Source organism: Rana temporaria, chromosome 3 (assembly GCF_905171775.1).
Source record: "Rana temporaria chromosome 3, aRanTem1.1, whole genome shotgun sequence".
NCBI lineage: Eukaryota > Metazoa > Chordata > Amphibia > Anura > Ranidae > Rana > Rana temporaria.
Window position 1 is genome coordinate 378828335 of NC_053491.1, and position 27462 is coordinate 378855796.

The 27462-nt window shown below is 43.8% G+C and overlaps 1 protein-coding gene across 1 annotated transcript in view; it reads right to left on the reverse strand.

The window, feature by feature from the left end:
* The window catches only part of LOC120930509 (PR domain zinc finger protein 4-like), a 203027-nt gene that overhangs the window by 84382 nt on the left and 91183 nt on the right, over positions 1-27462 (reverse strand). Inside the window, 4 exon segments of the mRNA XM_040341687.1 lie at positions 755-923; positions 6086-6332; positions 19747-19975; positions 20444-21400. Of these exon segments, the coding sequence (XP_040197621.1) occupies positions 755-923; positions 6086-6332; positions 19747-19975; positions 20444-21400 (1602 nt within the window).

Genomic DNA, 27462 nt, shown 5'->3' on the forward strand with positions numbered 1-27462 from the left:
TTGGTGAAGAGAGATGTAACCAGTCTCAACTTAATATTTCATATGAGCCATTGCAAAGCATACAGTACCTCAAACCATAATGATGTTTGTTGTTCGAATTATATGTCAGTTCTAGTAGTTAGAACCAACTCAAGTGGGGGAATATGTTGTAATATTAATATAGATGTGTAGGTATTTAAAATATTGTGTTATGTGTATGGCATGGTATTTATGTGTGACATACAGGCATTCAAAGTTACACATCAAAAGGTGTTTGCTGACCAAAAGGGTTAGTGGTCAAACACAGATCAAAGGAACAGCTGAAGACCCTTAGATGTGTTAATTTACCTAGGAGTGTGTGAGATGGCCTGTTAACCTCAAAGGATAACTTCCTTACATACATAAGGAAGTATTTATTGATGGTAATTAGACTTGGGGAAGTTTCCATTGACCTGGAAGAACCACTCCCTCCTATGTGAGACCAGCATTTGAGGCAGTCAAGCTGGCATTCAGTTTGGTCTTGTGACTTAGAAATATGGCACATGTCTAGGAATTATATACTCTGTTGGATTTTTGTATCGTCTGTGGACTTTGTATGTTATTGGAAGTTAATTAAATTTGCGTTCTCTGGAGAGCCTGTGTGTTGCTGCGAAACAACGTAATTTATAGCCATCATACTAACATCTAAGATATCAATTATCTAACCGGACTACTGGACACTATACATCTATATCACTACATTCATCGGACACACTTTTTCACTACAGCTACTCACCAGGTGTGAATGAGCACATGCTGTTTGAGGTCCTGCCTCCTCATAAACATCTTCTCACAGAAGTCACACTTCAGGTTCTTCTCACCCATGTGGGTCACCATGTGTGAGGCCAAGTGAGCTTTCTGCGTAAACAATTTGTCACAAAGATTGCAGCGATGATTCTTCTGTCCTGCGGGAAGAGTCAGGCAGCTCGCATTAAAACAGGTCCAATAGTTCTATTTTTGTATACAAGAAAATACTGTGCAGGTCCAAAGACAAGTGAATAGTGATGAGACTATAATAATGTTAAAAATAAAAAATAAAGAAATAATAAAAACACTGCTGCAGCTCATATGTCAGATAAATATAAAATAGTAAATAGAAAAGGTAAAGCTGCGCTGTAAGATGAATCAACATAAATATCTGTTATGCTGTATGTGATGCACACAAAACACCAGTGCAATATTAAAAAAGCGAGTGAAAAAATATGTGCAAAAGTCCATAAGAAGGATGTATCGCAGAAAATTCACAAATGTGACAGAAAGTTCTCCGAATGGGTGAAATTAGATATCCAGATGATTTTGTGAATCTGTATAGCAGATGACCGAATCCTCCACCACTTATGTTCTAACTGCTTACCAAAGCAAGAAATTAGTCAGGCATATAAACATATAAGCCACTTTAAGGGATCCGGGATATGCTGTCAATCTCTCTCCAATTTCACCAGTCTTCTACATCAGACTCATCTCTCTCCATAAATATGACCCAGAGGAGAAAAACACTAATATAGCGTAATAACGTTTTAAAAGGTTTTAATGGTAAAAAGTATTGCACTCACATGTATGCAGATTAAAAAGTGCGTGTATCGATAATAGCCGGCCGGCTCTACTGTCCGCTCGTCCTTCCGGGTAGACAGCGTGGTACGAATCGTGGTGACGTCAGCACGTCGCTCCTCCCTACGCCGTTTCGTCACAACAATGACTTCTTCCAGGGGCACAAGCGGCGTGCTGACTCGCCACTCTTTATAGCAATACATAACATCCGGGACCGCCCAACTCTGAGCCTTGGAGATCACGGACATCAGCCACCATTTTTGAATTGGGATCCCTGCCAGTATGAAACTGTAGGTGATAATACCCAAACTAAAAAAAGGGGAAATAAAAAACACATAACGCTATTGGACATCAGATGTCCCAATTAGCTAGAATGAGCAGCGTGTTGATTCGCCACTCTTAACATAATATATGACAACAGGGGCCGCCCAGCCTTAAATCCCGAGGTCACAAACATCTGCCGCAATATCTAAATTGGCATCACCGTCAGTAATGAGACCGTAGGTGATAGCTGCCATATTAAATAATAAATAAAATAAATTAAATATTATAATATTAGTGGACATTAAATGACCCACATAGCTAGAACGGGCGAAATGTCAAAAACAAGCTGCAAATCGAATGAAGATTACTTCACATAAATCTGCATCCTTGAGGACCGCAGACATCAGCCTCCAAAAAAAATGAATAAAAATAAAAGTAAAAAATACCTATCTGTATTGAAACTGTAGGTAATGTAGAACAGCCTAAAAAAAGAAGAAATGTAAAAAGGCGCATATCACTAGTGGATGTCAGGTAACTCATACCTAGAGCAACCGGACATCCAAACAGTTGATTGCAAATTAGATAAAAGTCACCCCACACAAATCTACAGCCTAATAAGGCATGCTAACCTTAATATTTTATAAAACAGGATACCTCAGTATTCCTAGGAAATTAAATATATATTACAATAATTAGTAACCATTTAAAATTAGATCTGGCTAATTGTTGACAAGAGTATGCTAAAAAAAAGCTGCCCCCATGTGGCCACAACAAGAAAGCCAAATGGATGTAAATAAAACATCCATTTAGAGGAAAAAATATATATGTATGTCTCAAGCTCAATCTGTTAGACTAAGATTGAAACTACTAATAGTAAATTGATCACTGGCTTGTATTCCATCCTTGTCACCTTGGAGAAAACATTTATTAAGAGAAACCCCAGAGAAAAATTATTATGAATAAGATTGCATAAGGGCCCAGATGTACCAAGGCTCAGAGTTGGTTTACAAGCAATATTTATACAGGCACAAATGCTAACCATTATCTATGAACGCATTTACGTCTGTATCTATGTTCAATCCGTAAGGGCTATAAGTGCGGATTCGATAAATCCAGGCCATTTCCATCCTGGATAGCTCTCTAACCAATGAGCTTCCTCTCCAGTGAGGATCAAATTTATCTATCCCAATAAAAAGAGTCCCCTCTGGATTGCGTTCATGGTATTGATCATAATGGCTGGACACTGAATGCTGCGGGAATCCTGATCTAATATTGGTGATATGCTCACCTAATCTAACATTCATTGGTCTTTTGGTCCTGCCAATATACTGTAACCCGCATGGGCATTCTAAGAGATAAACCACGCCAGTTGTGTTACACGTGATAAATGGCTCAATTTTGTGTTCTTTCAATGTACTTGTTGAAGTGAAACATAAGGTTTTTTTTGTTTTAATCCTATTTAGTTTACACACTGTACAGTTTCTACATTGGTGGTATCCCTTGATATTACGCTGAAAAAAAGACACTTTTTTGGTAGGAGGGTCCACCACTTTGGGGGCGACCTTGTCCCGTAATGAGGGTACACCTCTGAATATTACCTGAGGATTGGCTGGTAAGAATGTATTGATAATTCTATCATTTGATAGCAGGTGCCAGTGCTTTTTAATCAATCTTTTTATGGCATAATGCTGGCTAGAGTATGTAGTGATAAATGGCACAATGGGTCTGTCCTTACTCTGTTTTGCGCCAGGTGCCAATAAGGTATTCCTATCAATTGCAGCCACCTCATTAAAGGTGTTTTCCAAAGATTCAGGATCATAACCCTTCTCCAAAAGTCTGACCTTAAGTATACCAGCCTGAATTTCATAGTCTTTCAAGGTAGAACAGTTACTCCTCATCCTCACAAACTGGCTTTTTGGAACAGAATTCAACCAATTATCGTGGTGACAACTTCCCTTAGGAATAAAAGAATTCCTATCTGTTTTTTTGAAAAAAGTCTTGGTCTGATAAAGATCGTTATCCTTCGTGATTGTAAGATCAAGAAAGTCGATAGACTCCTGACTAGCCTCAAAGGACAGACGTATACCTCGCTCATTGTTATTGAGCGTAGTAATAAAGGATTCCAATTGCAGTCTGTCTCCTGTCCATAGGAGGAGGACGTCATCTATATACCTAGCCCACAATTTAATGTGGGGATGAGTATCATGGTAAATGACGTCCTCCTCCCATTTGGCCATGAACAGATTGGCCAAACTGGGTGCATGTTTAGCGAGTTCTATTTTTAGCTATAGAAAAAATTAGATGACATGTTCCAGGCCAAAAACTGAATGGAAACGAATGCAGGCTGCCAATGCGGATTTCTAACAATGCTAGCTGCCTGGCTGTCACCATAAATCAACAGCGTCAGTGCGCCTCTGAGGCAGCCCGGTAACATGCAGATTAGGAGCGAGTTATCAACTATCAGTTCTCAAACTGATCAGCAATCACTGCATTTGTATTTCCCAGTGTTTATTTTTTACAACAGTTTTACATTCTTTGAAGTGTATGTAAAGCAAATACATTTTAGTTCTGGGTAGAGTAGGAAAGGCCGATTTATATTTTACACTGCATCTCATTAGGGAGAGTTCCTTTCAGTTCCTGTCAGAGAGTAGCCTTTTTGGTTATTGCAGGAACATTGTCCCCATTGCAAGATTTCCCCTCGTTTGTTTTGTAGACAGCTATAACATTTAGAAATTCTCACTTTCTCTTCCAGTGATAATGGTCCCCAGGACCAATAGAGCTTGAATCTTCCTGGCAGGGACATGGACTGCAATGAAAGCATGACAGAGGCCCCAACACTCCCTCAGTCTATCTAAAAGAAAATAAATAAATGGCTATTCATATTTTTTGATAGAAAGGGATAATAAAGTCTTGTTTTTGTTTTAGCTAAAAATAGCAAACATGGTATTACCTGCTGTGTAGTGTTTTTGCACAGAGCAGCCCAGATCCTCCTTCTCTCGGGTCCCGCTTCTGTCCCCCCCCCCCCTCCTGTTGAGTGTCCCCACAGCAAGCAGCTTGCTAAAGGGGCACTCGAACCAAGCCGAAGCTCCATGTGTCCATTCAGACACTGAGCCGCAGGCCGGTCTTGCCCTCTTTTGTTATTGGCTGATTGACAGCAGCAAGGGGGGCACCCAACGACGCCACGCTGCTGTCTCAGCCAATGAGGAGGGGAGTCCCGGACAGCTGAGACACTCCTACAACAAACATTGCTGAATCTAGATGGACCTCAGGTAAGTATTGGGGGGGGGGGGCTGCTGCACACAGGTTTTTTATCTTAATGCATTGAGATTAAAAAAAAACTGACTTTACAACCACTTTAAATATTTTTCAATTAACACTTAAAGGGGTTGTAAAGGTTAGTCTTTTATTTTCTAAAAAGGTTTCTTTAAGCTAGTGCATTGTTGGTTTACCTACCTTTTCCTTCTAAATGTTTTTTTTCTTTGTTTGAATTTCTCACTTCCTGTTTCTCCTCAGTAAGCTTGCCCCCATCATCCGAGCGGCGTTTAGTCATTTAGAACAGCTTACCGAGGAGGAACAGGAAGTGAGAAATTCAGACAAAGAAAAAAAACATTTAGAAGGGAAATCGAAGGAAAAGGTAAGTGAACCAACAATGCACAAGCTTAAAGGAACCTATTTAGAAAATAAAAAACGAACTTATACAACCCCTTAAAGGGTCACTAAAGGAATTTTTTTTTTAGCTAAATAGCTTCCTTTACCTTACTGCAGTACTGGTTTCATGTCCTCATTGTTCGTTTTTGCTTTGAAGTAGCTGTAATTCTGCTGTGATCTCCACACTTCCTGGTTGCCTGTTTCCTTATAACCATGGTACTGGGAGATTTTCACGGTGGTCTAAGCTGTCATTATTGTGTGTCTAAAACTCCTCAGAACCAATCAGATTCCTTTTAAAAACAAAACACTGCCCTGGATTTGTTGTTTTTGTTCTGTGAGTCTTTCCGACTCACCTCTCACCCGGAAATTCATGTATGTACATTTAAAACCGAACGTGAAACTAGAGGCACATTATATGATAGATTAAATTCAATTTTTAATCATTTTTAAAAGGAATCCGTTAACTTTTATGTCTCTATACCCTGTAAACAGTCATTTCAGCAAAAACATTTTTTTCCTTTAGTGACCCTTTAAAGAAATCACAAAGAATTCCTAAGGTACTGACGCATAGCCACCTAGCATAGGAAAGGGAGTAGGTGGGGCTTACCTGTGTGTATACGGAGATGAGTGCGCAAATTGCTTGGGTCACTGAAGGCTTTGCTGCAGAACTCACATTTGTGGGGTTTCATGCCCATGTGCCCCATGTAGTGTACATTGAGCTTGGAGGATGAAGAAAAGGATCGCGGGCACACTGAGCACTTCCACTTGCGTTCTTTGCTAGGGGTCAATGCTTGGCTGGTGTCCTCACTGCTCAGGGTCTCACTGGTGAGGTTCACATGACTGTTCAGGTGAGCCTTGAATTATGCATACGAGAAGCACTCCTTCCCACAGTGACACAGCAGCACCTCTGGCTGCTCAGGCAAACCTGTCAAATGAACAGACATAAAACACATTGTTCTAAATTAAATCCTATACAGTGCAATACCACCTGAAACATTATTCCAGTTTGATGGACCCGAGTCCCCCTCCACCCCCAAAAACAGGCAGCAGTGGGACTTTCCAGATTTATTCCAACATAGTTCCCACATATAACACTGTGGACAGAGGAGGCTCTAAGCTTTGTGAGGCCTTAGGCAAAACGTAGACATGAGGCCCCACTCACACCCATAATGGGAAAAATAATTCAAGCGCAAAAATAATTATTGTATAAAATCGCCTATATTAAGAGCCTTAAATACTATGAACTATGAATTCACAGTTTTTAAAATGTTTTCTTACCAATTACTCTCTAATCAAATATCATTCAACATAGGGTATATATATATATATATATATATATATATATATATATATATATATATATATATATATATATATATAATATATATATATATATATATATATATATATATATATATACCCTATTTCTCCATTTACATGAAGGTCAGGTTAATATTATAACCCAACACAGCGTTCCCCCTTACATCAGAGTCTGCAGGATTCCCCCTTACAGTGCAAGAGGAAATTTGATGTAAAGGGGAATGCTGCAGATCATTATTTAAGAGGGAATGCTGCAGACTGGTGTAAAGGGGAACTCTGATGCAAGATGGGCTCTGGCGACCAGGGATCACCTTATATCAGAGTGCACAGCATTCTCCTTTACATCAGGGTCCACAGAGTTTCAACTTGCATCTAAATTGGGAACTCTGATATGAAGGGGACTCTGGTGACCATAGACCACCTTACACAGAGTGAAAGGTAATGGGGGGGGGTTAACTAATATCAGGGGGAACTTTTAAATCGGTGCCTCTTTACCTTACTGTCTTCACTCTCCCCTATCATCAGTGATCCCCCTCAGACTGGCCATGCAGTGCTGTCACTGACGTCTTCTCAGGTGCACCTTGCAGGGCTCAGTCAGACGGTCCTCTCTAGGCTCCAGCTTGGTGGCTCTGGTTTCATCCTATATTATCCTCTCTGCAGTCTGCACACATCTGACTCCTCATGTGAACCCCATCCTGGCATCGCTCCTGCTCTTGTCTCCTCTGTAGGCCCCCCAGAGACTGCAGACATGATACATGAGATGGTCAGAGACTGTGCGGGCATGGACAAGGTCATCCAGTGCCCGGGGCGAAGTCACTGTGCCATGCCATCAAAAAGCAACCACTGTGCCATGCCATCAAAACGCAACCACTGCGCCATCAATTGTCACCACTATGCCATGCCATCAATTGTCACCACTGTGCCATCAATTGTCGCCACTGTGCCATCAATTGTCGCCACTGTGCCATCAATTGTCGCCACTGTGCCCCCAATTGTAGCCACTGTGCCCCCAATTGTAGCCACTGTGCCCTGCAATTATAGCCACTGTGCCCACAGTAAAATGCACCCCCCTGGCACTTACCTTTCTGGCTTCTACTGTCCCTCGATGTCCCTCGTCCCGCCCTCGATGACGCTCAGCCAATCAGGTTACTGATTGGCTGAGACGCCTGTCAATCTTATCCAAGGAACGCACTGCTGGTACGTCCCGAGGATAAGCTTTAGGAAGCCGACTACAGCCTCAGGGCTGTACTCGGAAAGCCTATGGCCCCGTACACACGGCCGAGGAACTCGACGTGCCAAGCCCGTCGAGTTCCTCGTCGAGTTCCTTGTTGAACTTGTCGAGAAGCTCGACAGGCTTGCTTTGCGTACACACGTAACAGACCAAAATCTGGTCGTTCTCCGGCGCGGTGACGCTCACGACGTATGACGCGACTATAAAGGGGAGGTTTGATTTTGTTGGCGCCACCCTTGGGGCTCCTTTTGCTGATTCCGTGTTTACGCGTGTTAGTAAAAGTTTGGTGAGTGACGATTCGTGCTTTTCAGTCTTTGTGCTTTCCGATTGATCTCTGCCGTTCAGTTTGTACTTGTGGGGGTCGTATCTAGGCAATCGGGACGTGCGGTCAGGTCGTATTGTTTTACATTGCGGTCCTGTCCCCGCGTTTTTCATTGTCAGGGTCGTTCTTCATAGGTCTTGCTGTTCTTCACTGCGGTCTGTTTAGTGCAATTCTGATTTGTCGTTCGTAACTAGCCTTGTAGCCATGTTGCAGGCACCTAGTCGTCGCCGACTTCGTGCTAAGCATCTTCTGTGTGTAGGTCTGTTTGTTTATGACCTAGACGATGAGGAGTTCATGAACAGGAGGAGGACGCGTTCATGGACCAAGAATTGGTTGCTCCGTAGGAACCAATTCTCTCACATGCCTTTGCTGCGGGAGCTTCAGGAAAATAATCCTGTTGATTACAGGAATTTCCTGAGGATGTCTGATCCCGTCTTTCAGCACCTGTTGGCTTTGGTGTCCCCCTATATTACCAGGCAGGACACCGTTATGCGGGAAGCCATCAGTGCTGAGCAGAGGCTAGTTGCCACCCTCCGTTATCTGGCAACTGGGAGAAGCCTTCAGGACTTAAAGTTCTCGACGGGCATCTCCCCCCAGGCTCTGGGCCTCATCATTCCTGACACCTGCTCTGCCATCATACAGGTTCTGCAGGAGGAATATATGAGGGTAAGTTTGGTCCTTTAATATCACATTTTATGTCTATAATGTATGCTAATGTCTTGTAGTTATCTCCTCCTTCCCTAATTACCATGTCTGGAATATGCTGTGATTGTCCCCTTTGCCCCCATGCATGCTGTAAACTTTGATGCCCCTTTTTTGGCCTACATGCATATTTCCCATCACTTACCTCCCCAGCATGCTATCCTGGGCCCCAACCTACCTAGTCTAGTCACTTCCCAATGTATTGTGTTATATCCATTGTAATGTCCCCCCCCTCCCCTCCAAAATGTGTTGTAAAGTCTATGTTCACCAATAATCCAAATTATATTATTTTTGTAATCCCAAACTCATCTAGCCCTCCCCTCCAAAATGTGTTGTAAAGTCTATGTTCACCAATAATCCAAATTATATTATTTTTGTAATCCCAAACTCATCTAGCCCTCCCCTCCAAAATGTGTTGTAAAGTCTATGTTCACCAATAATCCAAATTATATTATTTTTGTAATCCCAAACTCATCTAGCCCTCCCCTCCAAAATGTGTTGTAAAGTCTATGTTCACCAATAATCCAAATTATATTATTTTTGTAATCCCAAACTCATCTAGCCCTCCCCTCCAAAATGTGTTGTAAAGTCTATGTTCACCAATAATCCAAATTATATTATTTTTGTAATCCCAAACTCATCTAGCCCTCCCCTCCAAAATGTGTTGTAAAGTCTATGTTCACCAATAATCCAAATTATATTATTTTTGTAATCCCAAACTCATCTAGCCCTCCCCCAAACTTGGGCACTGGCCCATCAGAGGGGGTGTGTAATGTGTTAATTGTCTAAATCTATTTAGATATAATATGCTAGTTCCCAGAAATGTTATAATGCTTATAATGTCTTTGTCTTATCTGCTTGCAAGGTTATGTGGCTAATTTGTTGCATTTTTTCATCCCCAGCTTCCGTCCACACCACAGGAGTGGCAGTCTGTGGCTTTGGACTTCCAGACCCGATGGAACTTCCCCAACTGCGGGGGAGCCATCGACAGGAAGCACGTCTGCATCGTGCCTCCACCCCGTTCGGGATCCCAGTTCTTTAACTATAAGGGGTTCAACAGTATTGTGCTGATGGCGGTGGTGTCAGCACAGTATGAATTCCTTTTTGTGGATGTCGGGATGAACGGACGGATATCGGATGGGGGAGCCTTCAGGCAGACGGAGTTTGCGCTTCGCCTTCAGGATGATGATCTGTCATTGCCACCGGATGACCAGAATGTAGAAGGCCTGCCATTTGTTTTCCTGGCTGATGAAGCGTTTGCCCTGGGACCCCATCTTATGAGGCCATTCCCTCAGCGCACCCTCACCCCAGAGAGAAGTGTCTTTAATTTCCGGCTGGGCCGAGCACGCAGAGTGGTTGAGAACGCTTTCGGCATCATGGCCAGCCGGTTCCGCCTTTTCCTCACCTCTCTCCACATGGCGGAATATAAGTGGAATACAATTATTTTTGCATGCTGCATTCTCCATAATTTTTTGCGGAGACAATCTCCAAATTATATGGCCCTGGTTGGGCCTGAGGCACAACTTTTGGCTCCATCACAAACTTTGGCGGGCCTTGAAGCTGGCCACACAGGACTGCCCCCCCAGAGTGCCCGTGAAGTCCGGGATAAATACATGGACTATTTCATGGGTAGGGGGGCAATACCATCTCAAGCAAATTTGCCATAATTAAATCTTTCCCAAAAATAAATCCGAATATTTTTTATAAACTTGTTATGTCTTGCTTGTGTTGCTTGGAGTTCTTTACTAAGTGTAACTAAGTGTATTTTCATTATCAACTAGCAAACATTTCCCAGGTGATCCCCAAACCAAACCCATAGAAAATTTAACGTATTTTAGGAAAAACACCACTCACTTTTTTGAGGTTCAAAAGCTCTTTATTTTACTAATTTTTTTTTTTGGTTTGTTTTCCAAAATACCCTACAAAAATATTTGGTTTTTTTTTTCTCATACAATATACAATCATTTTTGTAATTGTTTTGGTCTTTTTTCTCATACAATATACAATCATTTTTGTAATTTTTTTGGTCTTTTTTCTCATACAATATACAATCATTTTTGTAATTGTTTTGGTCTTTTTTCTCATACAATATACAATCATTTTTGTAATTTTTTTGGTCTTTTTTCTCATACAATATACAATCATTTTTGTAATTTTTTTGGTTTTTTTTCTCATACAATATACAATCATTTTTGTAATTTTTTTGGTCTTTTTTCTCATACAATATACAATCATTTTTGTAATTTTTTTGGTCTTTTTTCTCATACAATATACAATCATTTTTGTAATTTTTTGGGGTTTTTTCTCATACAATATACAATCATTTTTGTAATTTTTTTGGTCTTTTTTCTCATACAATATACAATCATTTTTGTAATTTTTTTGGTCTTTTTTCTCATACAATATACAATAATTTTTGTAATTTTTTTGGTCTTTTTTCTCATACAATATACAATCATTTTTGTAATTTTTTTGGTCTTTTTTCTCATACAATATACAATCATTTTTGTAATTTTTTTGGTCTTTTTTCTCATACAATATACAATCATTTTTGTAATTTTTTTGGTCTTTTTTCTCATACAATATACAATAATTTTTGTAATTTTTTTGGTCTTTTTTCTCATACAATATACAATCATTTTTGTAATTTTTGGGGTTTTTTTCTCATACAATATACAATCATTTTTGTAATTTTTTTGGTCTTTTTTCTCATACAATATACAATCATTTTTGTAATTTTTTTGGTCTTTTTTCTCATACAATATACAATCATTTTTGTAATTTTTTTTGGTCTTTTTTATCTTAATAAACAGTAAAATCAGTTTTTTTTATTTTTTTGGTCTTTTTTATCTTAATAAACAGTAAAATCTGTTTTTTTTTATTTTTTTGGTCTTTTTTATCTTAATAAACAGTAAAATCTTTTTTTTTTATTTTTTTGGTCTTTTTTATCTTAATAAACAGTAAAATCTGTTTTTTTTATTTTGTTGGTCTTTTTTATCTTAATAAACAGTAAAATCAGTTTTTTTTATTTTTTTGTTGTTTTTTTAATTAAATAAACTGTAAAATCTGTTTTTTTAGAATTTTTTTTTTTTTATGATTCAGACTCTCCCCAAAACATCAAGTAAATTTTTTAATTTATTTTCCACCCTCCTTGTTCTTTCTTTAATTTTTCGGTTGGCCAGATGAATCTCCTCCACCTCTTCTCTGCAGGCCCAGATTTCCGAGATAACCATCTGGACAGTATGCCTGTCCAAGTCCAAGCCACCACCTGATCCTGAAATGTGGGACAAAACCATTTTTTAAAATTAGGCAGGCCTACATCTACATTACCTGAAGCTTGGTTAGTTATATGTTACTTTACCTGATGTGGTGGCAGGCTGCGCATCATCACCATCCCTCGGGGGTGTGGCTTGATGGACTTCTTGCTCCCGTGTCGAAGCTTCATGACGCCCTACGAGAATGAAGAAAATGGAAACAGGATTTTTAGAGCTTATAGGCCTGAAAGAGGAATATGATTCACTTTATACAATTTCTGGGACTATTGATGTTTTGAAAAACCCCTCAGGGCAAAACACAGGATTGAAGGCATTCACAAAGATCATGACAATTCTTGTAGCTTTGGTCTACTTTTAAACATGTAAGCCAACCAAGTATACACTGGATCACCTCACCTCTGTGTGAACCCCAAAATGGGTTATTAAAGGGGACAACAATTATGCAAATGAGTCCACATGTGTCACCGACTGCTGAGCAGACTCTCCTTTTACTGTATATATTTTAATTTAACAAAAAGTTTTTTTGTTTTAATAGCACATCTACATAATTTTCAATATTGATCTCACCCCAATTTTTGTGAAATGTCATAATTTTGAGGATTTTAAACACAATATTTTGTCGTTCCGAATGTACGTCCAGTTTGACGACAAATTCTTGTGCAGAAAAACATAATACAGTACAACCTGAAATAAAAAACACATGGCGCGGAACAAATCTTACAAAATATATAACAAACTTACTTCTTCTAATCACTCTCCTGATCCTCTTCATTTGTTCCGGCTCCCGTTTTTTGAGGTCACACCACCTTTTCCGGATCTGCTTCTTGGATCTTTTCACCCCAAATTTCAGATGGAGACTCCTCCTCACCTTCTCCATTATTTGGGCCTTGACCTTATTAGGGTACTTGTATGGCCCATGCCTCCCATCATAGTCCTCTGCTTTGAGGATGAGGACCATCTCCACCATTTCCTCAAAGGTCATGTTGGTGGCCTTAAAACGGATTCTCCGTGTGATTCCTCGTCCCGCCTGGCCTGGCTCCTGTCTTGCTGCCATATTATCCAACATGTGCTCCCAACAAAAAAAAGATTGAAAAGGGGCGGGGAAAATACGACACCATGAACGTCAGGGGCGGGGAGACGTGCGTAAAGTCCCACATGCGCGTGTATAAAGGGCTACCACGTGAGTAAAAGGGGCGTTCACAGTTTGTGGAAGACGGCGGAGATAACGATCGGGTCAAAGACCGGTATGTAACTACATTTTACATGTTATTCTTGATTGAATGATTTTCTGGGCTACATCTTATGTTCATAAACTAAAACATAGCTAGTTCGAAATTTGAAGGTAATGGTCCGCTATAGTGCCATCGTACGTAACCAACGCTTTGCTTATGCATTTTGATCCAACTACTGTTGTGTGGGCAATCTCGGTTCTCATCAGGATGTCTTCTAAAAAAAAGTCGGTTTAAACATGATGCAAATGGTCGCTTTTATGTCTTGACCAAACTAGATCGGAGTGCTTTTCTCTAACGTTTCATACACAAATGAGGATGAGATCTGGCTTATTAGTTCTACACAACTGGTCATCTGTTTCCTAGGAACTGACCCAACATGATCTGCTGCCAATTCCTCCTTGTCGTTTTCGCGACGGAAGATAAGGGGCGGGGGGAAACATCAATTTTTTTTAAGCATGGGCGGATGTCGTGTGCGGAGTGTATATAAGGCTCGAACACACGTAGCGTCCATACGACCGGGTTGCGTAAGAAAGACGTTTGAACGACAAGCGTGTAGGTATGCTTCGAACTTGGGACAGCAGTGGCATATTCAGGAAAGACAGACATTTAAAGGAGCAATAAGCCCAAATTGTTTGGGGCAGAAATAACTAACTTTACATTATATCAGTCTTGATTTCATGTCCTCATTGTCCCTTTTTGCTTTTAAGCAGCTGTAATCCTTTGCATAAATCCTCACTTCCTGGTTCTCTGGCTCCCTCTAAAATTTATCAGGGGAGCTTGTCACTGTGGTCTAAGCTGTGTGTCTAAAAATCCACCGAAACAATGCTAATAATTTTTTAAATGAAAATATGCCCTGGATTTTATTTTTTTTTGTTCTGTGTGTCTCTTTACTTCACAGAAACATTAAATCATTTTAAAAGCAAAAGTGAAACTAGAGGCACATTATATGTATGCACTTGTATGTCTCTAGACACTGTAAACAGTCATTTCCTCCAAAAAAAGAGTTATCCATTAGTGACCCTTTAAGGGCTAGCTGGTGAGAAAGAGTAATTAACTTTATAGACTGTGTATTGACATTATTTATTTCTCCTTGGTTTTGGACAGGAAAAGATGAACCTGTTTAACAGACCTGATTTTTTGGAGATATTTACCGATCGGTGGCAAGAACTTCCTGTTCTGTGGGCCACCAAAGACCCCATATCACGAAACAGAGACTTGCGCAAAACCGCACTGGAGAGCCTGCTCCCACTTGTGCGGAGACAGGTGGGGTTTGATGTGACAACTGACCAGTTGGAGGTCAAAATTGGGACCTTGAGAGGCACCTACAGGAAGGCACGCAACAAGGTCTTGGCTTCGATGAGGTCTGGAGCTGGAGCAGGGCGGGTATTTAAACCCAAGTTGTGGTACTATAGCAAACTGAGCTTCCTGGATGAACACCTGGAGGTAAGGGAGTCACTTTCGAGCCTTGCCCCCAGAAGGAACAGAAGGTCCAGCCTTCCCTCCAGACTTCCCTCCAGCCAACCTGCTGCTCCCTCTGCAGATGAACCCTCTCAGCAGCCTTCCATCCTGGATGAAGATCCGGATTTGCCCAGCTGGAGCCAGGTATATAGTACTTTCAATGTGCAAATGTGTGGTGTTTAAATGTTGTTAAAGAGATGTAAATTAAGATGTTAAAGGTAAAAAAAAGAGCTTAAAAATTTTTTATTTAAAAAAAAAAAAAGTAAAACTGTACTTTTTTTCCATACACAGGACGAGACCAGGCAGCAGGAGGATCAGGAAAATGCCAGGCAGGAGGAGGACAGGGTGAGTGGCTTGGAGGAGGCTGCAGGCCCAAGTATCTTGGACGTGTTGGCAGGCCCAAGTGGCTTGAACGTGGTGGCAGGCCCAAGTGGAGCGGATGAGGTGGCAGGCCCAAGTGGGTTGGACGAGGTGGCTGGGCGAAGTACAAGATGTCAGGTGTCTCCTCTTCGCCTGCGTCCGAGAAGGCAGGTGAGGGATACAAGGGTGCGTGACGCCTCACTAGCCCTCATTCGGGACGCCCATGCAACCCTTCAACAGCCTCCCACTGCTCAGGAGGGATTTGTAACGGTGGTTTTGGCCAAAATGTCCGAAATGACAGTAGACCAGCGCCTCCTCTTTGAGGGACTCCTCATCACCCTCGCAAATCAGGGGGTGAGGGGTCTTCTCACGGAGGACACTGTCATTTGCCGCCATCCCCATCCTCACACACCACATAACTCCCAAGCTCCCCCACCTTCTTCTTCTTCTCATGCTCCTTCTCAAGCTCCCCCACCTTCTTCTTCTTCTCATGCTCCTTCTCAAGCTCCCCCACCTTCTTCTTCTTCTCATGCTCCTTCTCAACCTCCCCCACCTTCTTCTTCTTCTCATGCTCCTTCTCAACCTCCCCCACCTTCTTCTTCTTCTCATGCTCCTTCTCAACCTCCCCCACCTTCTTCTTCTCATGCTCCATCTGAACATTCTTCTTCCTCTTCTTCTCCTGCTCCTTCTGAACATTCTTCTTCCTCTTCTTCTCCTGCTCCTTCTGAACATTCTTCTTCCTCTTCTTCTCCTGCTCCTTCTGAACATTCTTCTCCTGCTCCTTCTCAACATTCTTCTTCCTCTTCTTCTCCTGCTCCTTCTCAACATTCTTCTTCCTCTTCTTCTACTACTCCTCCTCCTTCTACTCCTCCTCCTTCTACTGCTCCTCCTCCTTCTACTGCTCCTCCTCCTTCTACTACTCCTCCTCCTTCTACTACTCCTCCTCCTTCTACTCCTCCTCCTTCTAATGCTCCACCTTCTACTACTCCTCCTCCTTCTACTCCTCCTCCTTCTAATGCTCCACCTCCTTCTACTACTCCTCCTCCTTCTACTGCTCCTCCTCCTCCACCTCCTCCTCCACCACCGTCGTCTACTCATCCTCCACCACCTTCGTCTACTCCTCCTCCTGGCATGAGTACTACCCCTGTGGCACCACCTCCAGCCAGGCAGAAGAGGAAGGCTGCTGAGAAGGCTGCAGAGAAGGTGAAAGAGCAGGCTGCAGGGAAGCCACCAAGGAAGGCCTTGAAGAAATCAAGAAAGTGACTCCCTTACTTCCATATGGTGTACCAGAGTTCAGGCTGCTATAGTACCACAACCTGGTGACATCTGCCTGCCCTGCTCCAGTTTGTGACCTCGGGGAGTCCAAGACCTTGATGCGTTCCTTCCTGAATGAACCTCTCAAGTCCCCATTTTGGCCTCCAACTGCTCACCAGTCACATCAGGCCACACCTGGCTGTGCACAAATGGCAGCAAGCTCTCCAGTGCTGACTTTTGCATACTTAATTTATTTTTATAACCAAAATAAATGGTAAATTTTTATTTTACAGTTCATACTTGTCCTTGTATTTTTTTTATTTACAATTTTGCAAGTGAGAAGGCAGGTTATTTTTTTAAAAAAATTGGATATAAGGTGTAATTTGAAAGGGACAGATGAGATAAGACAAAGCAATAAGGTTTCTATGGGGGGAACTTGACATTACAAAAAATAAAAGGATTTGCATTTTTGTGAACTTTAAAATTAAGGTGAATATTAAGAGCAGGATTTAAAACACAGGACCAAAATAAGGTGAGAATATAAAAAAAAAAAAATATTGAGATCAGTAAGAAAAAGGTTCCACCAAATTTTAAGGAACTCTGTGTGAATATCCTAAAAAAAGAAAAAAAAATATTGCTGTTTTCAGCCCTTACAAAAAATTGTGTAAAGCGCTGCAAATAAACGATGAAATAATGTTGGAAGCGACACGAATGTGCTATCTCCATTCCAAACGCTAGTTTTACCTATGTTGTTCTCCAGTGTCTAAGTTTTTGACAGGTTTCTTAGCATACACACGACCGAGTTTCTCGTTTAAAAAACAGCCCGATGAAGAACTCGTCGAGCCAAAATCCACTGCCATCGAGAAAATAGAGAACCTGCTCTCTATTTGCTCGACGAGTTCCTCGGCGGCTCCATCGGGCCGAAAATGTACACACGACAGAGTTTCTCGACAGAATCCGGCTCTTCACCGAGATTCTCGACGAATTCTGCCGAGAAACTCTGTCGTGTGTACGAGGCCTATCAGAGCCGCTGGTTCCGATAGGCACTTCCTCACAGCCAGCCAGCTGCCGTTATTCAGCTGACCGGCGCTCAATGTCTGGCCAGCTGAATAGTGGGCGGCAGCGGCGAAAATATACAGATTCATACAATGCATGAATCTGTATATTTTAGTGGCTGTGAGCGAGCGAGAGGGGGCGGCGCTCCGGCGTCCCTATGGTCGCACCGCTCCTGAATTGAATATGTCACTGATCACAGGCTTGGATCTTAATTCTAGTAGACCCTCAGAAAACATGCCTTTAGTAAATGTCCAGAGAGGTTTTCTGATCCTGGGAAGTAGTGTAGTTTTCCTGGTCTGTGATCTCATCAGAGTTGCAGGATACTGATAATTTACCAGTAATCTGCAAGCACTGACTGCAGACTGACACACACAGGACGTTTTACAACTCTGATATTTCTGACACTAAACCAGCTTGTTCTGAAAATAGATTAGCACCTCACCTTACTAGCAGCTTCCATGGATTGAGAGCTGGTCTGGGGACTCGGAGAGGAGAGCTCTGGGGACTCCTGGGCTGGACAGTGATCCATGCTGCAGAGTGTGCAGTGTGATGAACTTTCTCTGGCTGCTCCGCCCACCTCTGCTGCTGCTCACACTGTACAAGCTCCGACCCAGCCAGGCAACCTGGCTGGGAGAATCGACCTTCTATATTGGCATTTGTATGTCTGTAGCTTCAGAGAGGAGGCACGCACTGTGCACCTCATCTCAGGCCATTTCTTCTGCACTGAATAAGCATAGTGCAGATCGCAATCCAGCACCCCCCAGCACTGGTGTCGGCTTTCAGAGAAGGCTAGAAGGCAATAGAGGTAATGAGATTTTGCAGCCGGCTGGGCTGGAACCTGCTTAGCGTTACCCACCTCTGGACACTGACCAGGCACTTTTCCTCTCACACATTCGGCAAAGTAGGCGGGTACGAGGCCCTTGCGAGGGCGAGGCCTTAGGCCACCGCCTACTTTGCCTAATTAGAGAGCCACCTCTGACTGTGGAGTATAAACTAGAGGAAATATTGTATGAAAGCTGTAATGGTGGAATCTTCCCTCTGAGGCCCCGTACACACGTCCGAGGAACTCGACGTGCCAAACACATCGAGTTCCTCGTCGAGTTCACCGTTGAAGCCGCCGAGGATCTCGGCGGGCCGACTTTCCTCATTGAACAAGGAAATAGAGAACATGTTCTCTATTTGGCCCGACGAGTTCCTCGTCGGCTTCCTCGCTGAAAAGTGTACACACGACCGAGTTTCTCTGCAGAATCCAGCTCCGATCGAGTTTCTGGCTGAATTCTGCCGAGAAACTCGGTCGTGTGTACGGGGCCTTATAGCTTGGTCGGACCCCAACAAGATTTAATTCTGTCCCCACTCCAGCTGAAAACAGGATTTATACATTCTTCCCTCTGGCTCTGTCCAGATGTTGAGGCAAATCTCTGGGTAAGCTCTGTCAGAGCTTAAACTGGTTATAAATGCTTAATATTATTTAGCTTAAAGAAGAATTCTGTTTGAATTTTTTTTATACTGCAGCTGCTGACTTAAAGGGGTTTTCCACCTTTTTTAAGTTTATTAAAAGTCAGCAGCTACAAAAAGTGTAGCTGCTGGCTTTTAATAAACTGACACTTACCTGCTCCACAGCTCCAGCGACGCGCCGGCCGGGGCTCCGCTCCTCGCCGGCCGGCGTCTTCATTCTTAGTGTGGGCACCCGGCAGTGACAGCTTTCGGCTTCACGGCCGGGGAAACCCACTGCGCATGCGCGAGCGGCGCAGTCCGATTGGACAGGCGCGTTAGCCTACAGGGAGGGGCTGTGAAAAGGCGATTAAGCTAATCGCCTTTCCAGCCCCTCGGCGGAAGGAGGAAGTGGGACAGGAAGTCCCCTTCTCCTGAAGCCCCCACTCCCCCCCCAAAAAAATTACATGCCAAATGTGGCATGTAAGGGGGCGAGGAGTGGGTTAAGAGGAAGTTCCATTTTTAGGTTGCCCCATAGAGCTTCACAACTGCTGAAATGTCTACATCTGCACTCTGCAAGCGTTTGTTTGTTGCATTAAAAGGTTCCAAAATGCTGTTCCAAAATACTGTCATGAAGGCGGTCTCCAGACAATTCAGACTTTTTAGAAGTGCTGCAGCCTCACTTCTTGTCACTGGCCTTTGAGAGTCATCATCCTCTATTGCTTCCAGGGCTTCAATAATTTCTGTCCATGATTTCCTCAGAGTACGACATGCATCACTGCGTGCTGACCATCTTGTGACGGACAGATTTTTAACCGTGGACTTGGCATTTAAATGAGAAGTTAAGACTTCCCACCTACTTGTAGAGGCAGAAAAAAAATTATACAGCTGTTGGATGACTCCAAAGAATGATACTGCTTCTACGCAGCTTTCTGCAGCACATGTTCCTACAAGGTTCAGGGAATGTGCAGAGCATGGTATATATATAGCTAGTGGATTTTGTTCTTTAAAACGAGCCTGAAGTCCAGAATATGGGCCAGCCATATTACTAGCATTATCGTATGACTGACCTCTACAATTCTGAAGGTCAAGTTGGTGAAATTCTAATGTATCACTTACAGCTTGAAATAAACTTTGAGCTTTGTGGCCAATATGTGGTATGAACTTTATAAATCGTTCCACTGGCACACCCTCGTCATTCACTTATCGTATAATGAAGGCTAGCTGATCCACGTGAGAAACATCTGGGGTTGAATCCACACTTATCGAGTAATATTTAGCATCCTTCACCTCGACAATTATTGCATTTAACAGTCTGACTGACAATATTTCAATGAATTCATAGCAAACAGTTTTGGACAGATAGGATGCTGTGCCAGAGCCAGCATTGCCATAGCGCTTAATGTGCTCTTTCATGAAGGGATCAAACTCAGCAATGAGTTCAAGTAACATTAGATAGTTACCATTTGTTTGAGAGCCAAAACTTACATCTGTGCCTCTAAATGCCAATCCACGAGAAGATAAAGCCTTCACAATCGCAACAACACGCCTGAGGACATTTCTCCAGTACTCTCTTTCATTGTTTTGTTGCAAAACCAGCATGTTATCCATTTTGCCACTTGCAGTGTTCCTGTTGTTTATACTCATAAAACATGTTTTATGTTGCTCAGAGTCTTCGTGTTCTCTTAGGCGAACAGAAGCATTCTTCCAATCACTAAATCCTTCTTGAGCCAACTGACATTTAGCAGATGAACTACCCAAAAGAAGACAAGGGGCACAAAAAACAGCTTTTGCTTTTTCAGAGTATACCAGCCAGGTTCTCTCACGCAGTTCTCCATTCAGCAGTTTACGTTTAAAAAAGAAATTGGAGAATGACCGGGTCCGATCAGAATATTTGCGAGCCGATAAGGAAAAGTCAGCATTTTTATTCTGAGTGATGCCATTTATAGCTAAATAGTCCTTCAGCTTTTCACTATCCCTATCCCAATCCACAGGATCAGAAGAAAATTCCAAATCAATATTGGCTTCTTCATTAGCATTAATTATTGCAGAAGTTGCAACAGGCTCAGTGGTATTGTCTTGTATGTATTGCTGCCCTTCTGCCACCTGTTCAGTCTCCACAGGTACAGAACCTCCAGCAGTGCCTCTGTTAGAGAAAAAACGTTGTATCTTTGGCATGTGCTTGAGCTCTTCTTTGATACGCTCAGCTTTCTCCTTTGCATTTTGGCGGTAGGCATGACCACTCAACTTTTGTCTTTTCTCTGACATATTAGAGTTTTCTCTAAATCAAGAAAATAGTATTTTGTTAATGACACCTGAACTTTCTCATAGGCCTCTTTCACATGGGATGGATCCGTGATGATCCGCCTTGTAAACCTCCGCTTGCTCAGCGGGGATCAGAGCCGCCGGATGACAGGGCGGTCCCCGCACATTACACTGTGCAGGGACTGCCCTATCAGATCTCCGCTCTCCCCTATGGGGGGGATCAGATGAACATGGATCGTCTGTCCATGTTCATCCAATCCGCTCTGCAGACGAATGGAAAAATAGGGTTTTCCTTCATCTGCAGAATCAGAGGATTGCGGACCCGGATGAGATCGGAACATCCGCTGACACCCGCGATCTCATAGGGACCAATGTATGTCCCTTTTTCATCCGTACACGGATGGATGAAAAAGCGGACATACGGTCTTCCCGTGTGAAAGAGCCCTTACTGTAGCATTTAAAAACGTTCTCACTATTTAAATAACAGCCTCTAAGTTTCTAACATACAATATACAAAAGTGGCAGATCCTATGCATTAAGGTGAAAAAACTAGGGATGCGCCGAATGGGTTTTTTGGTGCCAAAACCGATACCGAAAATGAAAAATACAAGATACCGGAAACTGAAATCGATACCGAAAATGAAAAATACAAGATGCCGAAAAACTGAAACCGATACCGAAACAGCACCGTTACCGAAAGTTACTTTTTAAAAAATATTTTTATACATGAGATGGTCAGAGACTGGGGACACATTACAGGAGATTGTCAGAGACTGGGGACATGGTACAGGAGATTGTCAGAGACTGGGGACACATTACAGGAGATGGTCAGAGACTGCTGACACATTACAGGAGACTGCTGACACATTACAGGAGACTGCTGACACATTACAGGAGACTGCAGACAAATTACAGGAGACTGCCGACGCATTACAGGAGATGGTCAGAGACTGCTGACACATTACAGGAGACTGCGGACAAATTACAGGAGACTGCAGACAAATTGCAGGAGAATGCGGACGCATTACAGGGGATGGTCAGAGACTGCTGACACATTACAGGAGACTGCGGACAAATTACAGGAGACTGCAGACAAATTACAGGAGATTGTCAGAGACTGGGGACATGGTACAGGAGATTGTCAGAGACTGCGGACGCATTACAGGAGATGGTCAGACTGATGACACATTACAGGAGACTGCGGACAAATTACAGGAGACTGCGGACGCATTACAGGAGATGGTCAGAGACTGCTGACACATTACAGGAGACTGCGAACAAATTACAGGAGACTGCAGACAAATTACAGGAGAATGCGGACGCATTACAGGGGATGGTCAGAGACTGCTGACACATTACAGGAGACTGCGGACAAATTACAGGAGACTGCAGACAAATTACAGGAGAATGCGGACGCATTACAGGGGATGGTCAGAGACTGCTGACACATTACAGGAGACTGCTGACACATTACAGGAGACTGCTGACACATTACAGGAGACTGCAGATAAATTACAGGAGACTGCGGACGCATTACAGGAGATGGTCAGACTGCTGACACATTACAGGAGACTGCGGACAAATTACAGGAGACTGCAGACAAATTACAGGAGAATGCGGACGCATTACAGGGGATGGTCAGAGACTGCTGACACATTACGGGAGACTGCGGACAAATTACAGGAGACTGCAGACAAATTACAGGAGAATGCGGACGCATTACAGGGGATGGTCAGAGACTGCTGACACATTACAGGAGACTGCTGACACATTACAGGAGACTGCTGACACATTACAGGAGACTGCAGATAAATTACAGGAGACTGCGGACGCATTACAGGAGATGGTCAGACTGATGACACATTACAGGAGACTGCGAACAAATTACAGGAGATTGTCAGAGACTGGGGACATGGTACAGGAGATTGTCAGAGACTGCGGACACATTACAGGAGATGGCCAGAGACTGCTGACACATTACAGGAGACTGCTGACACATTACAGGAGACTGCGGACGCATTACAGGAGATGGTCAGAGACTGCAGACACATTACAGGAGACTGTGGACAAATTACAGGAAATAGCCGGAGACTGCTGACACATTACAGGAGACTGCGGACAAATTACAGGAGACTGCGGACAAATTACAGGCGATGGTCAGAGACCTTTGAACACTTGTATACATATACCATCCATATAGCTGCGTGTAAAAGTGCCAGATAATCAACAGTATACAGTATAATGAAGATGGTTCACTAACCTGTCTCTTCTCCTCACTGTCTTTTTTTCGTTTATTTGCGCCCCCCAAAAAATTTTGAGCACCAGCTGCCACTGATCACAGGAGATGGTCAGAGACTGCGGACAAATTACAGATGGTCAGAGACTGCTGACACATTACAGGAGATGGTCAAAGACTGCGGACACATTACAGGGGATGGTCAAAGACTACGGACACATTACAGGTGATGATCCTTTGGACACTCAAATACATATACCACCCATCCAGGGGCGTCGTTAGGGGTGGGCTAAGGAGGCTGGAGCCCTGAATGGGCCGCCGAAAAGCCCTGAGTCTCGGGCATGCAGTGTTTAATTACGAGCCCTAAGTGCCGCCGAGCAGGAACCAGTCCCCGATCTCGCCCGCCATGTTTGGTGTCCGGCGCCCTGTGATTGGGCGTATGGAGGTCATGTGCGGCGTGGGGCTGGCCTGTCTGCGATAGTCTAGAAGTCCCGCCTCCGCACATGACCACTATACGCCCAATCACAGTGCGACGGGAAATACGGAACATGTTGGCGGGAGATGAGCACTGTGTGAGCCGCCGGGGGTGTGATCTTCCCCTCCGCCTGTTCCTCTGCTCTGTGTCCCTCGGCGGCGGTGTGTTCCTTTGCTCTGTGTCCCTCGGCGGCGGTGTGTCTAGCGGAGGGGTGGGGTGTCTCGGCTTGGTAGAGATGGGATCATGGAGGTGCAGTGTCTTACACCATGGAGCGGTCTGCGGGTGGATGGCGCTGGCGGGGAGTCGGGACAGAGACAGGAGGACGGATTTGCACCGAGCTGTGGGGAGGGGGGTGTGAGTAGTGCAGGAAGTAGGACGCTTACTGTAGGAGTCAGGTGGGTCAGTGTAGGTGTCGGGGGTCAGTGTAGGTGTCGGGGGTCAGTGTAGGTGTCGGGGGTCAGCGTATGTGTCAGTGTAGGTGTCGGGGGTCAGCGTATGTGTCAGTGTAGGTGTCGGGGGTCAGTGTAGGTGTCGGGGGTCAGCGTATGTGTCAGTGTAGGTGTCGGGGGTCAGCGTATGTGTAGGTGTCGGGGGTCAGTGTAGGTGTCAGGTCAGTGTAATGTGAGTAGTGCAGAAAGTAGGAGTCAGGTGGATCAGTGTGTGTGTCAGGGGGTCAGATAGGTCACATGTGTTCAAAACATGGAAAGAGTGCAGCGCTATGTGGTTAAAATCATGTGTAAAAAATGTTATACATTGAAATGTAAACAAATGATATGTGAAAAATGTATTAAAAGGAAAACTAATGCAGAGTCCAAAAAGAACATAACATAGTCTGTGAAGAGTTAATTCCAAAAGCAAATCCGTGAAGGGTTAACTCCCAAAAAAATACACATTGCTTGCCAAGAAAGTGAAGATAAAGTTTGGTGAATAATAAGTCCCAAAATACTCAGACAATATCCTGGTTTATTTTGGGACTTATTATTCACCAAATTTTATCTTCACTTTCTTGGCAAGCAATGTGTCTTTTTTGGGAGTTAACCCTTCACGGATTTGTTTTTGGAATTAACTCTTCACAGACTTATGTTCTTTGTGGACTCTGCATTAGTTTTTCTTTTAATACATTTTTCGCTGCACTCTTTCCATTTTTTGCTATCTATCCTGATTTTTTTTTTTTTTGTAGTGAACGTAAATGCCAGCTGCTTTCTTATACACTTTATCATCATTTTTTTATCTTCTTTAATTAGCGCAGCGTTTGCCTTAGGGCTTCACATGTGTTGCAGGGTAAAGTGGTTCAGGGCGCAGCCGGGGGGGGGGTCAACAATCCTTGCACCAGCCCTGGTGGTCAGTGTGCTGTGTGGGTTAGTGGTCAGTGTTTACTGTAGTGTAGTGGTCAGTGGGCTAGATTCAGATAGGTGAGTGGATCTTTAGATCCGCGTAATCTATATGATTTACGATCCGCCGGCGCAAGTTTTTGAGGCTAGTGCTGTATTCAGAAAGCACTTACCTCAAAACTTGCAGCGGCGTATCGTAAATCCCCCGGCAGAATTCAAATTCCGCGGCTAGGGGGAGTGTACTTTTTAAATCAGGCGCTTCCCGGGGCCGATCCAACAGCGCATGCGCCGTTCGCACATTTTCCCAGCATGCATTGCTCCAAATGACGTTGCAAGCACGTCATTGCTTTCGTCGTGTACGTAAATTAAGGCCATCCGTATTCGAGAACAACTTACGCAAACGACGTAAAAATTTCAAAACTCGGCGCGGGAACGACGGCCATACTTAACATTGGCTGCGCCTCATAGACCCAGGGGTAACTATACGCCGGAAAAAGCCGAACGCAAACTACGTAAAAAAAAGCGCCGGGCGGTCGTTCGTTTCTGAATCGGGGTAACTCCTCATTTGCATATTCGTCGCGTAAAAACCTGAAACGCCACCTAGCGGCCAGCCTGGAATTGCAGCCTAAGATCCGACGGTGTAACACAGTTACACCTGTCGGATCTTAGGCATATCTATGCGTAACTGATTCTCTGAATCAGTCGCATAGATACGACCGGCAGAGCTCAGAGATACGACACCGTCGTATCTCTTTGAGAATCTGGCCCCGTGTGTCAGTGTGTAGTGTATGTATGTAGTGTATTGGCCAATGTAGGAATTGGGTAGGTCAGTGCAGTGGACAGGTAGGTAAGTGTAATGGTCAGTCTAGGAATCATGTAGGTCCGTGTAGAGGTTAGTGTAGTGGTCAGTATAGGAATCAGGCTGGTCAGTACTATTGTAGGAAAGGAAGGGACTCGGGGAGTGCAAAAAGTCTGCAGGTTAGGGGGGCGCAAATTTCTTGCCTTGCCCACGCTACGCCACTGGCAGGGACCATTCTGTAGCCGAGCGCTGCCGAGTGACACAGCAGGTCCTGCCTTTTGGAGCTCCCCAGTGCCTATGATGGACGTCCCACTGGGCCAATGCCAGGACCGCGGGACGTGTGACGTCCATCATAAGCGCTGCAGAGCTCCAGAAGGCAGGAATTACAATGCCGGCCGGCGGCGCCACGCCACATCAGTATGAGATCCCCAGGGGGTGTGAAGGATCGCTGTGGCTGAAGCTGGGAGTGCGCCAACGTGGAGGGGCAGATGTGTAACCTGCCCTGGATGAAGCATAATTTTGGGACCTGTGGAGAGGAACTGAGATGCCAAGTAAAAGTCGGGCAAATCGAGGAACCCCAGTGCGTCTGCCCCAGCTAGGAGAGCGTGTGCAGCACCGACATACACACTGACAGATATACACACACTGACATGTAGGTCAGTGTATGTGTGTCAGGTAGGCCACACAACCCCACTGCCCAGCCAAAAAAAACAGCACCACTCCACCGCGCCCACAAACTAGCAATGCCAGTGCCACCGGTATAATGAAGATGCTTTCACTAACCTGTCTCTTCTCCTCAGGTCTCTTCTCCTCAGGTCTCTTCTCCTCAGGTCTCTTCTCCTCACAGGTCTCTTCTCCTCACAGGTATCTTCTCCTCACAGGTCTCTTCTCCTCACAGGTCTCTTCTCCTCACTTGTCTCTTCTCCTCACTTGTCTCTTCTCCTCACGTCACTCTCTCTTCTCCTCACGTCACTCTCTTTTCTCCTCACGTGACGTCTCTCTTCTCCTCAGGTCTCCTACGTCACCCACGTCACGGTGACTCACTGACAGAGACCCCCCTGCTCCCAGTCCCGGGCCGCGCAGTCGGCGCAGAGGAGGGTAGGCGGAGCTTCGGGTGGCCTTGTGGCCTGTATATACTATTATGGAATTGTTGGTTGGTATTAATCTTGCATTTGAGCGGGGAGGCTCGATACATATCAGTATGTTTCTAGATGCTTTGCATGAAGATATCAAACAA